Here is a 13,999-nt window from a genome sequence, read left to right on the forward strand (position 1 = left end):
CAGAGATTTCTTTAGTCTGATTGCACTCAATGTCTTAGTTCACCTTCCTTGCTCATTTCAGAGCAATGCCTTTCTTTTACTTGATTAATCTTTTTGAGAAGCTATGATCTACATTAGCCTGATTGCAGCAAAACATAAACAGTATGTTAAATTATTACTGAAAACATCTGCTTATTTGGTTAGAAGAGGTACTGTAACTGACTAGTCATTCAGATGGCTTTGTCCTTTATAAGTACTTTACATGTTGCTTCCTACATTATTATCCAAATCTGAACATTACAGTGCATCCGGAAAGTATTCATAGTGCTTCACTTTTTCTAAATTTTATGTTATGTTACAGCCTTATTCCAGAAGGGATTAAATTCAATAATTTCTTCAAAATTCTTCAAACAATACCCCATAATGACAATGTGAAAGAAGTTTGTTTGAAATCTTAGCAAAAAAAAAAAAAAAAAATCACATGTACATAAGCATTCACAGCCTTTGCTCTATATTTTGTTGAAGCACCTTTGTCACCAATTACAGCCTCAAGTCTTTTTGAGTATAATGCTACAAGCTTGGCACACCTATTTTTTGGGCAGTTTCTCCCATTCTTTGCAGGAACTCTCAAGTTCCATCAGGTTGGATGGGGAGCATCGGTGCACAGCCATTTTCAGATTACTTCAGAGATATTCAGTTGAGTTCAAGTATAGGCTCTGCTGGGCCACTCAAAGACATTGTTGTCCCATAGCCACTCCTTTGTTATCTTGGCTGTGTGCTTAGGGTCGTTGTCCTGTTGGAAGATGAAACTTTGCCACAGTCTCTGGAGCTCTGGAGCTCTGGAGCAGGTTTTCATCAAGGATTACTCTGTACATTGCTGCATTCATCTTTCCCTTGATCCTGATTAGTCTCCCAGTTCCTGGCGCTGAAAAACATCCCCACAGCATGATGCTGCCATCACCATGCTTCACTGTAGTGATGGTATTGGCCAGGTGATGAGCGGTGCCTGGTTTCCTCCAGACATGACGCTGGCTGTTCAGGCCAAAGAGTTCAATATTGGTTTCGTCAGACCAGAGAATTTTGTTTCTCGTGGTCTGAGAGTTCTCCAGGCAGGCTGTCATGTGCCTTTTACTGAGGAGTGGCTTCTGTCTGGCCACTCTACCATACAGGCCTGACACTGTGTTGTTGACAACACTTGTTTGTTGAGAACACCATTTTAGGTATAATTACATTTAGTGGGTATTCTATTTGGATGCATATATTTAGACATTATCAAAGACTAATTTCTGTCACAGCAAAGATTTTTATTTTTTATTTAAAATGTTGTTGAATCTTCAACTTCTTTGACTTACTGATAAAACAGTCTCCTAAGCATTTTATCTCACTCTGCCTCTCACTCTCTCTCTCTCTCTGTGCGGGTTTCAGAGTGACCTATGATATCCTATGACATGAAATTTATCGAAATTTAAATGATCTCATGGATGTGGCTGTTGTGGTTCACAGTCATAGTGGTACCAGGTGGCTGCAGTAAATGTGGCATATTCAAACAACTTTGATATAGTTCTTTTGCATTTACCCTCTATAAATGCATATTTCCCACTGTGCACTGTTTTTAATAATTTAGTCAACAAAAATGTAATAGCCTAAACATATTCAGCCTAAACATATTCAACCAACACTGATTTTGGTTGAAATTTGTTGTTTTTCTTTCATTGCTTTATCATTTATCTGTTGGTTATCATTGTCAGTCATCTCAGTTTCATGAATCATTGGCAAAACCAAACCCTTGACCAATCTGCTGTTTCTTAAGCATCAAGAACAGTCAAACACAGACTGTCATCCGACATCGATGAAGAGCAAATATTTACAATGTTGTCATCATTAAGTATCAATTAAAAATAAAGACATCCTTATACTAATAAAAATGACAGAAAATTAATAACAAAGATAATTTTCGGATCAGTAAATGTGCATTTCAAACGAAATATACTGGCTTAAAAGGCTATCTCGAGCCAGGTCTCGAACTCGGATCTCTTAAAGCACAGTTGCAGCAAGTGTAACGTTGTCTACCAGCTTATTTTCACTACTGTTAAAACTCGCATGCAAAGCCTACTCATTCATGTAGCCTATTAGGGAAAGCTACACTATCACTCTTAATACCCAAAGATGTATTATTTGTAGTCTATATAATTCATGTTTCTATTTTTTATTTCATTACAGGAAGAAAATAACATAATACATAGGCCTATAAAGAAATATTTTAAAAACGCAGTCCATGAAAAAGTAAACACAATTTCGACAGTACTGTTTGAATTCATTCTAAACAGCAAATGCTTAAACGAATGCTTACATTTACCAAATGTGGTTATGTGAATGTGATTTTTACAAATCTTATTGATAGTATTTTTTTTAATCGCCACATTGCGCAGTTGACTGCTACTTGCGAAAATGAGCTGTGATACGTACACTCCATAACATGTGAAAATCTATGGTTATAGCACCACTTAGCGGTCGAGCAGAAATGAATTTCCCGCTGCAAACTGCGACGGTACCCGCGGTGACAAAAAAACATTCTGGTTGAGTACCATCTACATTGAAAAATTGGTTAATCAAAGGTCTAACCAATAATGCCTAATAGAGTAGTGTTTATAAGTGCTATAACTGATGTTATTAGGAATGGTCATTTCTGTTTATGCCAGTGTTTGTTGATGTTTTTACTTAATTTAGTCCACCTTTGTCAAAATAATGCATCTCTGAATTGGTAATAAGGCGTTTCTCATGGAATTTCAAATACTCTTTGAAGATTGAGCCAGTCCTCAGTCCTGGTGCTGATTGAGTTCTGTCTCTTGGGTCCTTGGTATTGTTTGGACTTGTTTGTGTTTTGTCAGTATAATATTCTTTTGTGTGGTAAAGAACAAAGATGCTGAGCAATGCTGAGGACATTAGAGGAAAAAGTCTAATTTGTTTTCTGTGACTTGTGATCTGTCTTGTTTTTGTTTGTTTGTTTGTTTTTTTGCTTGTCAAATGAAAACAATGTGATTATAGTAGAATAAATCACAACATTGTCTTTGGAAAATTACTTCTGTGTTTTATTGCCTAATAAATATACCTGCAAGATTAATAAATACATCATAAGGGTCTGCAATGACATGAGGGTAATCAAATAGTTAATGGTTCCTTTTTAACTTTTGTGCCATTAAATCATTTTTATATAAGTGTCAGTGCCCTTTTACTTATTGCTCTGATACATTTCATTTTTTTCTGTGCATGATGATGATCAATTTTGCTTTGCATTTAAGTGTTAAATGGTGCTCTCTGTTAAACAAAATGCATTTTTTACAAGCACATAGTTTCTGCTTGGCTGCTTCTTAAAGGGGCTCTTGAGTGGCAAACACCTTAGATGTAAAACTTTAAAGAATTGTTTAAAAAAAAAAAAAAAAAAAAAAAACTAGATTATATACAGAGTACAGATCAATGTTTTATTAAGAACTCAATTAATGTAGTCAATTTAAAAAGTTAAGCCATGGTTTCCTGCCAGGTCTTATATGACATGAAGAATGGCTTAGAGAAATGAAGTGTGTCAAACAGTTGGGCACAGGGAGTTCTCCAATGCATTGAAAGGTCATGTAAGTTCATGCAGTTCCTGGAAGTGTAACCTCAGCTGGACCTCACAAAATGCCCAGAGATTCTGCACCAGTTAAAATGATCATGCGTAATGTGCTCATGTTGACCCAGGTTTTGGGTATTTTTGCAAGGAATCAATAGATTTATGTTTTTAGTTTAATATCTGTGTTTGTTTTTTTGATGGGTTTTTGACCATTTACCTTTGCTAGTTGCTCTTTATTAGCTTTTTGCATGTTATCTTTATTTATTTTTGTGTTTGCCTTTTGAAGGTTTATGGCCATGCTATCTGCATAACTAAAGTGCTCTCACTATTTTATTTTCCCTGAAATACAGTAGTCAACATTTGAAGTGGATCAAAACCTTTCATCAAAGTTGTCCTAAAACCTTCTTCTTAGGACAACATAGTTCTTGGGACAACTTTGATTAACTTTTTTGATCCACTTCAAATGTTGACTACTATAGTTGTGTGACCTGATCTTGACAAAGTCACATGTATAGGGTGGCCATTCAAGTACTTTTAGTATTCCTAGTTGGAGGAAATCTCACTGCTGTTTCGTAATGTTTTTGTGTATTTCATTTTTTTTTTTCTTTCATGTTTGTCACATACCCATTTTGACTGTTTTAGTTCATTTTGCGCCAATGCAGACACATAATTTAGGTAAAGAATTTTTTTTTTTTTTTTTTTTTAAATACAATTTATTAATCATCCAATATTTTACTTTTTACAGAGTTCATTTTACTCTACCAGTGAACTTACCATAATTTCTCTGAACTGTCAAATTGTTTGTAATTTTACAAAATTGAACATATTTTGTGAATGGCTTACATCAGCTTGTTGCTTAGTCTTGCTGTACTCAATAATCATGTGCATAAAATCATCTAGAAAAGGCTAAAGAAAATAAAATATTTAAGAGATAAATACCTTGTATAAAATGCAATTTACAGTCAAACATCGTTTATCACATATATCTTAAAACACTTGCATTCCTCCTGAAATGTTTGGCCAGCTTAAGCTGTAGAATATGTTGATCCAAGGTTTAGTGGTGAGCAGGAACATAAGTTTGGTTTTGGCAAGTCTTTAAGGTACAAAGCTCTGGGGACGGATCTTCATTTCTACCCGTTTCAGTGAGTAGTTTGGTCCATGCCATCCATACCAAGAGATGCCATCTGGATTCTTGGTATGTGACCCATAGCGGTGAAACACACCATTAAGATTGGAGTCAGTGCAGCAGTTGTACCAGTATCCACCTGTGAAATAAAGCTTTTAAGGTTAAGTCATAAATTTCATTAGCACAGCAGAAACATGTCTGGTGGTGTTTCTTTTTACCTTGGCGAAGTTGTGCGCAGTTGTCCACACACTTGTCATTGTCTTTATTCTTAGTGCTGAAGTTGGTATTATTGTGGTAACGCAGAGAGTCGCCAGCGTTCCCGCTGTAGTTGGCGATTAAAAGCTTGTAGCTGTTCATCTCATTGCTCAGTGTGAAGAAGCCATATTCAGCGTAGCGTATCTCACCCTCCCAGTCCTAGCAGAATATAAATGAAAAAAAATTGCAGAATGTGTCATATAATGTCATGCTTTAAGCATTATTCATGGATTAATATTCCTAAATGAGGATCACCTTTAAAGATGATGAAGTGTTACTTTGTGTTATTCCACATTAATTCTAATGTTGTGCTTGGTGCATACTTGCCTCCATCTCTATTCTCATCACTGTGGGCTGTCTGGTCAGACGGAAGATGTGTTCGTTGCCGAGCCAGAAGTCACCACGGATTGTACCAAAACCATTCTTGTACTGCTTCCAGTCACGGTTGAAGCTTGTCAGACCAATCTTGCGTCTCTGAATGACAGTCCAGCCACCACCATTGTTTTCCATGTCACAATATACCTGAAGAAACAATCTGGGGATTAATGACAAATCTTCTTTTAAACTGAAGTTGCTGCTTGTATGAAGACTAAGGTTCAGACTTACATTTAGTTCAGGTGTTCCAAGGAATTCATCTTTTGGTAATTTATACTCTCCAGAAATTTTGTAGTTTTTGTTGTATAGAGATGCGCAATCGTAGATTGCATCTAAGAGAGAGAAAATTACTTGATTTAGGGTATCAAAAACCAGGTGCTTTTGAAAAACAAATTATTTAAACCTAATGGGATCCATCAGGATCCACCTTCAAACCAAATGAAGAAACTTAAATTAGTGTGCACTCCTGCTGACTTTAGACTATGTGGGTCTGTGAAACTAGCACATTCCTAACAAAGCTTCACTGTGTGCACGGTTGCTGCTAAGAAAAGGAAACACAGCCTGACAAATAACTAATTGGGTATTAAACTACAGCTTTGCAACATGCTTCATTTAACATCTCTTTCTGGTTTGAAAGATGAATAGTCTAATTGTTTTGAGGGAAAAAATGCTCCTTCGTTCTTGTGGGTTCAAAGTAAGAAAGCACATATTACCTGCTGTGACTTGGCTACTGTTGTAAACCCAGACATTCCTGCACAAGGTAACCTGTATTATTATCTACTAATTACCTCCAACTGCTGTCCAGACATTTCAGAGCTCTTTGGGTACAACCATGTAAAAGTTTCTCCAAATGAAAAAATATGTGTCTAAAGAATTCCATGTAAACGCATTAGAGCATTCTGTCTGGATGAAACTACAGAAACCTTTGTTTTTATTCTCCTCTCTGATTTTCTTGTCTCACATTACAGTACACTGCACTTTTCTGTAATCTTTATGCTTACTGGATGGTGTACCGTGATAATTGAGCTGTTATTCTTCATTCCAAAGTAGAGGTCTGTTTCCAAAGTAGAATTTGGAAATGCAGTTTCACAGGAAAGACTGCGAATTCATTCAGAGAAAGATTTCAGAAATCACCCTCCGTTCCCCAAAAGTGTGGAGATCAAAGAGTTGGAGAGTTGTGAATAGCTGCCAATGTAATTTAAATTAAATGCTGGTCTAAACGAAGAGAATAGTACAACAACAGTCTAGGAAACAGGCTAGGAAAGACGTTTATTTTTATGATGAATAATGCCTGGGAAACGAACATACAGGGTACCATACTTATAAATAGAATAATTGTCCAAGCCCTATTAACATCAGTCTTTCTTTAACATTGTTAAACTCTTTCTAACTAGGTGGGCTACATTATCCCATGACTTTAGTGGACAATCACTGACGCTCTGAGGTATGTCAACAGCCAGCATATGTGACCTGTGACCCTGCGGAGAGTAGAATAACACATGGTGTGTGCTTGAAAAAAGCTTTCAAGCAAATGTTGAGTTATCTGTGTCAAGACTCACCTGAAGTGCTCTGCTGTGGGGCAGACTGGGCTGCCTGCAGCTGCATGATTTCAATCTGATTGTAGATTTCTGAATACTTGCTCTCAGCCTCTGTGACACGGGCCTCTTGCTGCTGGTTAAGCTTTTCCAGCTCCATCATCTGCCGCACGATCTTCATAAGATCAGACTCCTGCTTCTTGTTAATTTCTTCCAACATGCTGGTCAAATTGGCCACCTGGACCTTCAAGGAGCGCACCTCATCACAGCATTGTGCTGGTTTTGCCTGTTTGGGTGTTGCCAAGTTCTTCTTGAGGCCACTCTGAGCCATTGTGTGACCCAGGACTACAAGTAAAAGAGCCAATGCTGTAGCCATTATCTTCATGCTTTTCGTTATTCTTATGTGCGGAGAAAGATTGAGTAATCTTGCTTTGAGGGAGATGCTGATCAAGCTTGGCTGTGTTGCTCTGTCGAATGTTTGTCAGATGACAGTGGCACAAGAAAAATGTAAGAACTCTTTAGAATAAAGTGTAGAAAATTTTCTGGGCTGGTCTCTCTTCTCTGCTGTTCAGAATCAGATGTCTGCTCACACAGAGGGCCTTAAATATTTTTTCACGTGTGCTGTGCCCTCCCCTTTTGGTCAGGCCCACAGTCATTGACCCCCCCACCACCTACCACCACTCGGCCCTCCTCACCCTCTCCCCCTTGCAAAAAATTTTCCTCTGCCTTTTGTCTAGTCCCACCCGTCAAAACATGTGCAATGCACCTCACAATGCTTCCATTCTGCACAAGCGGAATTTGTTTATAAACAGAAGATTGCATGAAGGCTCTTTGTTCTGTGAAGGTCATTCACTGTCTTAAATTCTGATCTTTTCTTCAGAAAAGTAGTTTTCTGTGTGACATCCTCTAATCAAAGAGGAAGACTCAAGAGAGGAAGCTGTGCTTTCTTTCCATTTTTTTAATTTCTCAGAACCAGTTTGTAATAATTGGAGTAAGTGCTAGATAACCATGTGAGATGCTATTAGATTTGACTAGATTTAAAAGAGTGGTTCTCAAACTTTTTTCAAGTGGTATACCACAAACATTTGGGCTCCCCAAATGACATCCGTTGTACAGCCAAATTGATTTTATTTGTATAGGGCTTTTCACACATTGTTTCAAAAGAGCATTACAGACAATCATGATGTTAATGTTTGCTGTATCTTAAAGGGATAGTTCACCCAAAAATGAGCTTTCTGTCCCTACATAGACAGCTACGCAACTGACACTTTGACACATCAAAAAGTTAATTAATATATTGTAAAACTAATCCATATTGGGAGGTTTAGTCCAAATTTTCTGTATAGACATGATTGATTGTCTATGAAGGGACAGAAAGCGCTCAGATTTCATCAAAAAGACCTTAATTTGTGTTCTGAAGATGAACGAAGGTCTTGGAGGTTTGGAACAACATGACGGTGAGTAATGACAGAATTTTCATGTTTGAGTGAACTATCTCTTTAATATATTTATAGAGATTTCAATATAATGAACTAGAGCAGTACTTCAGACTAAATTAGCTAACACTTAGCACACTGACTAAAAAGTTATTGACACGTATATTATTAAGGCAAGACCCTGGACACCCTTTTTCATAAAATGATGAGTTCATGGATACCTCAACACTCTATGTATTCATTTATTCCTTTTCTTAGTTTACTTATTACTTGTACTAATGTGACCAATTTAACCTTTACCATTAAAATTAATATAATTAACATATGAAACATTTGTAATTTTGAATATTTTGTAATATTTCTCTTTTTTCATGGAGAAGCTAATTTTCCCTAGCACCAAATATTTCATTATTCCTTATCAGATTTATGTGTTGGTGCATCTTTTTGTTTCAAATTTAATAACATTAATCTTCATGTTAGTAGATTGAGAAATACTATGTTTTGCACTGTTAACTATGTTTGACTCTACAATTCCTAGAACCACCATCAAGGGATCTAAATCAATAAGCCTATGCAGTATTCTTGATAAAAAAATTAAAAAAAAAAAACACTGTTTCAGTATATTGATAGCTTTGGGCAGCTCCAAAACATATGAACTAATGATGTCGGTGCAAGTCCACAGCATTACATAAAGGGTCTGCATCTGGAAATATCCTTGAGTTTTTGTTTATACCAATGTAACGGTCATGGATTAGTTTGGAGAGTTAGGATAGAATGGATTGTTTTGTTTAATAAATATTTTCCATGCAGCTAAATTAATGTACTATTAATGTTAATAATAAACATAAATTTATTTATTTTAACCTGTTAAAAAAAATGCTATGGTACCATTACAGATGAAATTTTGAATATCGTGAAATTTTACTGGTATTGGTACAGACTACTGAAATTTCGGTATCGTGACAACACTGATCACAGGTTTATGTTTCCTCTCGTTCAGACAACAAAAGAAAACAGATGTCAGGGAGCTGACTCCAAAAAAAAAAAAAAAAAAAAAAAAACACTTACAGACAAGACATGCTCTTGTAGCAGTAATGATACTCTTGAGAGGGTGTTAAAAAGCTGTTTACGATGTCAACTGCTGTGTGAGTCTGCAAGTGTCTGGTGAAAGTATGGAAAAGAGGCAAGTGGCAAAACATCTTAGACAGGGTCTTTGCATGCATTTTTTTTTTTTTTTTTGCAGCCATTTTTTCTTTTTTATTGTTCAGAAGTTTTATAGTTTATTGTTTTATTTTTCACCTGTCTCACAATGAGCTATATTTATATACACACAATGAGTACATAACAGTATTACCAATTTCATTGATATTTGCATACTAGTGTACGTTTTTTAAAAGAGTAAAGCAGATTTGTTTTTGAATATATATTATTGCAGAAAATATATTATTCAGGAATGTGCTCCCAACTCAAAGGTACTATTAGCACAGCTGAAGTCTGTGAGGATGTTGTCTGATTGCCATAGGCCACAGCCAGGCATCCAGATGTTTTCCCAGCAGCTTTGGTGAGCTTCAGACTGTTGTGAGACCCCAAGTGTCTGCTAATTAACGTTCTTTAGTACTGCTGAAATGTACTCAGGTTGAAGAGCTACATTTTTATCTTTCAAGTCCCAAAGCTATCCGACTGTCTGCCTCTGAAGCTGACATGAAAGTTTCTTTTGACAGAGCTTCAAGAGAAGCCATGATAAAAATTAACACCAGAGATTTCTTTGTTAGCAACCATTTCAGTCTATTGTGTAATGCAGCTCACAGTCACCGAATGTGTATGTATTTATGATGTAAATCTCAGGACAAGTTTTTAATGCGTCTTGACTGTTGCACATAAATGACAGCTGAGATCCCACAGTGTGACATGAGGATCATGTTCGTATAGTCTGACAAGCAACAATTGTAAAGGACTATTATAAATCGCACAGTTTGCACCCGGCTTAACTAATCAAAACTCAGGAAAGCAGATTCTGTAACTGTTCACATCACCATTCCCAGTGGAACAGATGGCGCTAGAGATTCTCTTAACACCTCGCATTTATTACCAAATGAATGGCATAAACACTCTGGAGGCGTTGACATCATATTGCCTGTCACTGTGTCTTGCTTATTTATTTCCAAACATCATGCAACAATTTATTTTCAGAGTCAGCACATCTGTGAGTATTTTACCATGAAATGAATCAAGATTATTATCTTCACATCCTCAGCCAGACATGTGCAGGCTGACCCTCAGCATTTCACTGTCATATATGTTTGTATACTGACCCTACGGGTGAGGCTTATGCCAATTCTCAAATGTCATATTTTTTTGTTGAAACCACATTGAGGTTGGTGCAACTTTTTTTTTTAATTTTATTTTATTTATTTTTTTATTTGTTGGTCACTTCATCACTTCACACCACAATAAACTTTAAGATACTGTTTACGCCTAGTGATGAAATACGTTGTGTGTGATCTAGTCACAAGTAGTTAGCTGAGACTGTTTACACTGGTTTACACCTGGTGTCTTCTGTGACCATTTCTGATTACTTACATTTTCCAATTTTCCACTTCAGAAATTAATTCTCATGTCAGGGGCAGTTTGAGGAACTAAGTTTATGTTTGTTGTTTTGTTGAACTATTTTAGCTCCTACTCTTGACTAAATACTCTCTAACAGAGTAACTATGCGAGGTGCTACAGCCTGTCAGTGGTCAAACATATGATGCGCAAACCAATATAGAAGAGTCAACAGATGTTGTAATTTTGTTTCTAAAGCTACATATGAAGAGGTATTGCCAAATAAAGTATCTTATGAGAAGGTTTTTTTCTTATAATTCTTAATGATGGCACATTACATTTGTTACATGAAGTTTCTAGATTTATGTGGAGGTTAACCCTCAGGGGTCTGAGGATTTTTGAGGCCCTGGAGAAGTTTTGACATGCCCTGACATTTGTGCTTTTTTCAGTTGTTCATAAACATATTAATGGAAAAAGTGTCATTACACTGTATTCAGCACAAACTAGGCTACAATAATATGTGAAGAACATGTATGTACATGTTTGTGTTTTTGAAGAAATAATGTTTATGCGTGGTTATTGAAAAAACAAAAAACTTAAGTCACTGAAATAAAGCCAAAAAATATATATTAAATTTGTGTTCACAAGAGTTCTGGGTATTAGAGGTTGTAGACTAGAATTTTTGCTTCAAAATGAGGTAAAAATTATGCTGCCTGCTTGTTCATATAAAACAATAGAGAGATTTAAATTATCTAAAACATCTTTGGTCAAGAAACACAGTATGCGTGGAGGTGTGAATCATCATGAATAATGGGTGATTCACACCTGAGAAGACAAAAGAATCGCATAAAGAGCTCTAATGACCTGCATAAATAATGAGGCCTTTCAGTCAATTAGGCTGTGAAAAAACCCTCTGTGGTCATGTCTCAAGCTCATCATGGTATATATTAAACATACAGAAAAAACTGCAATACTGTGAAATATTACAATTTAAAATAATGGTATTCTATTATATACTTTAAAATATAATGTATTTCTATGATGCAAAGTGTCTGAACAATTATGTTACCTCTATGGCATTTCATATAGGCTTTTAGCTTAAAAGCATGCACATTTGGAGAAATATTGATGGATTCTCATATGTTTATGTCAATTTTCTGTACAGAGGAGTAATATTATTCATCACTGTGAGCGCTGGATACTGTGTTTTCAATTCATACTTGCAGCCGGAGGGCGCTCTGTGCATTTTTAGTCCACAAATTCATCTAAAGAAGAACAGGAACCAGGAACTAACGGCATGTCTTCTAGAGGTTGCTAACCATGACTTTAACATCCAGATAAACATTTTTCAAGACAATAAATACACGATTGAGACGATGCATACAAGTATTGCCTCAGAATAGCGCTCGTTCCGTGGGCGTGGCCGCATAAGCGGATAATGAGCTGAATCACGGACTTCTGACATTCATACAGATTACATAAACAGAATTTTTGTTTTCAATTTGACTTACACAATTTAAAACCTGACATTACAACATTTTTTTAGACATAAGTCTCATTTTTTTTTGTGATTAGTATTCACTAAGTTACAGTTCATTTTCTGAGAACTATCAGATTGGACTTCGTTCAGAGGGAGACGAGAGATCACGCATCATGTTAGTTTTCTTTATTTTGCAAAAAGCACAACATTTTGTTTTTACACTGAGTGAACACAAATAAAAGAAGATATTCCACAGATTAAAATGGTGTATAGCTCTTAATTGTATGTGCAACATTGACGGAGTATTTTGAGTCTCTTTCACACTGGTAAAAAAAAAAAAACGCGGTGGTATCGCCGGTGTGACCGCCGACCCGAGGGAGTTAACTGGGGCATGTTTGAAACTTGCTTTGACAGTCACTGCAACACAAACAACATCTGTTAGAGAGTTAAATGACAGAATATTTTTAATGTGTTTTGTGTATTGTATTGTGAGCTAACAAAACAGTGTATAATATATTTGTATTTTATTGCTTGTCAAGTAAAATGTATATTAGCTGTAATATACACAATCCTCTGCATTAATGTGAAGAAAACAAAAGAGGGATTATTGTGGACTTTAGGAAAGGTGGCAACATCCCTGCTCCTCTAGATATTGGAGGAGTAGCAGTTGAGGTGGTCTTCAGCTACTTGGGAGTGCATATTAGTAATGAGCTCGCTTGGAGTAACAATACAGATAAAGAAGTCCCATCAACGCTTTATTATTCTTGAGAAAATTGATGCATGCTGGCCTTGGCATTTCAGCCCTCACATCCTTCTACAGATAAATGGTGGAGACTGTCCTCACCTCCTGTATCACTGTGTGGTGGTGAAATTGTCATCTGTAAGCAATATTTACCATAGTTTGCCATCTGTAAGCAATATTTACATCACCAGATGCTAAACCGTAGCATAACGGGAATGGAGCTATGAAAAGAGACATTTAACAAGCTGCAAGAGCCATCAGTTTCTCACTATGAAGCACCTTTGTTAACAAAGGGGTTCATAACTTAATACTAAATCGCTGTTTATTGTTCAAATGTATTATACTTGCCTTAGCTGTTGAAGAGCGTCCAGATATGCAGTCTCAGGAGAAATTCTTGATGGTTCGGTCTGAGGGTGTTGAAGTTGTAATCAATATCTTCTGTCTTGAATGAAGAAATGACGACAAACTTGTGCTGTTAATTTGACCCTGTTGTGGTCCAGGAAGTTGCACATGGCTTGAAGTGAATGAGGCCTGAGGTCTCACGTGAACCGCAATCAGTAGAATGAGGAAGAACAACTACCAGTGAGGAGGGAACTTGTGTTGGGTTTTAAGATCCACAAAGGTCACACCTTTGAGTTTTGGCTTGACCAATGAGAAAGGTGTAATTCTCAGGTGGGAAGGTTACTTTGTTTGAAAGTGCACTCATTTGCATGAGGGGAGTAAGCTGGCAGTTTGTGTCTATTTATACTCTCATAAATATAACAAACAATGCATTCTATGACTATGATTATGATATGACTATGATTTATTTTTTGTATATAAAGTGCACATGGGTTCGCAAATCTGACTTGTCTTCAGTGGAGTAACGTTACACAGAGCAAGTTTTAGGGCCGAATCAAATCGGACAACTGCATAGAATG

At 36.4% G+C, this 13,999-nt stretch overlaps 1 protein-coding gene across 1 annotated transcript; it reads right to left on the reverse strand.

The window, feature by feature from the left end:
- Positions 1 to 3,444: 3,444 nt before the first annotated feature.
- angptl7 (angiopoietin-like 7) lies at positions 3,445 to 7,456 on the reverse strand. Its single transcript, XM_048210666.1, has 5 exons — positions 6,902 to 7,456; positions 5,574 to 5,674; positions 5,295 to 5,489; positions 4,931 to 5,126; positions 3,445 to 4,851 (listed from the first exon to the last, which is right to left on the reverse strand). The coding sequence occupies exons 1-5, from the start codon at positions 7,260 to 7,262 to the stop codon at positions 4,682 to 4,684; spliced, it is 1,023 nt and encodes a 340-aa protein (XP_048066623.1). The 5' UTR covers positions 7,263 to 7,456; the 3' UTR covers positions 3,445 to 4,681.
- Positions 7,457 to 13,999: the final 6,543 nt, after the last annotated feature.

Source organism: Megalobrama amblycephala, linkage group LG12 (assembly GCF_018812025.1).
Source record: "Megalobrama amblycephala isolate DHTTF-2021 linkage group LG12, ASM1881202v1, whole genome shotgun sequence".
Classification (NCBI taxonomy): Eukaryota; Metazoa; Chordata; class Actinopteri; order Cypriniformes; family Xenocyprididae; genus Megalobrama; species Megalobrama amblycephala.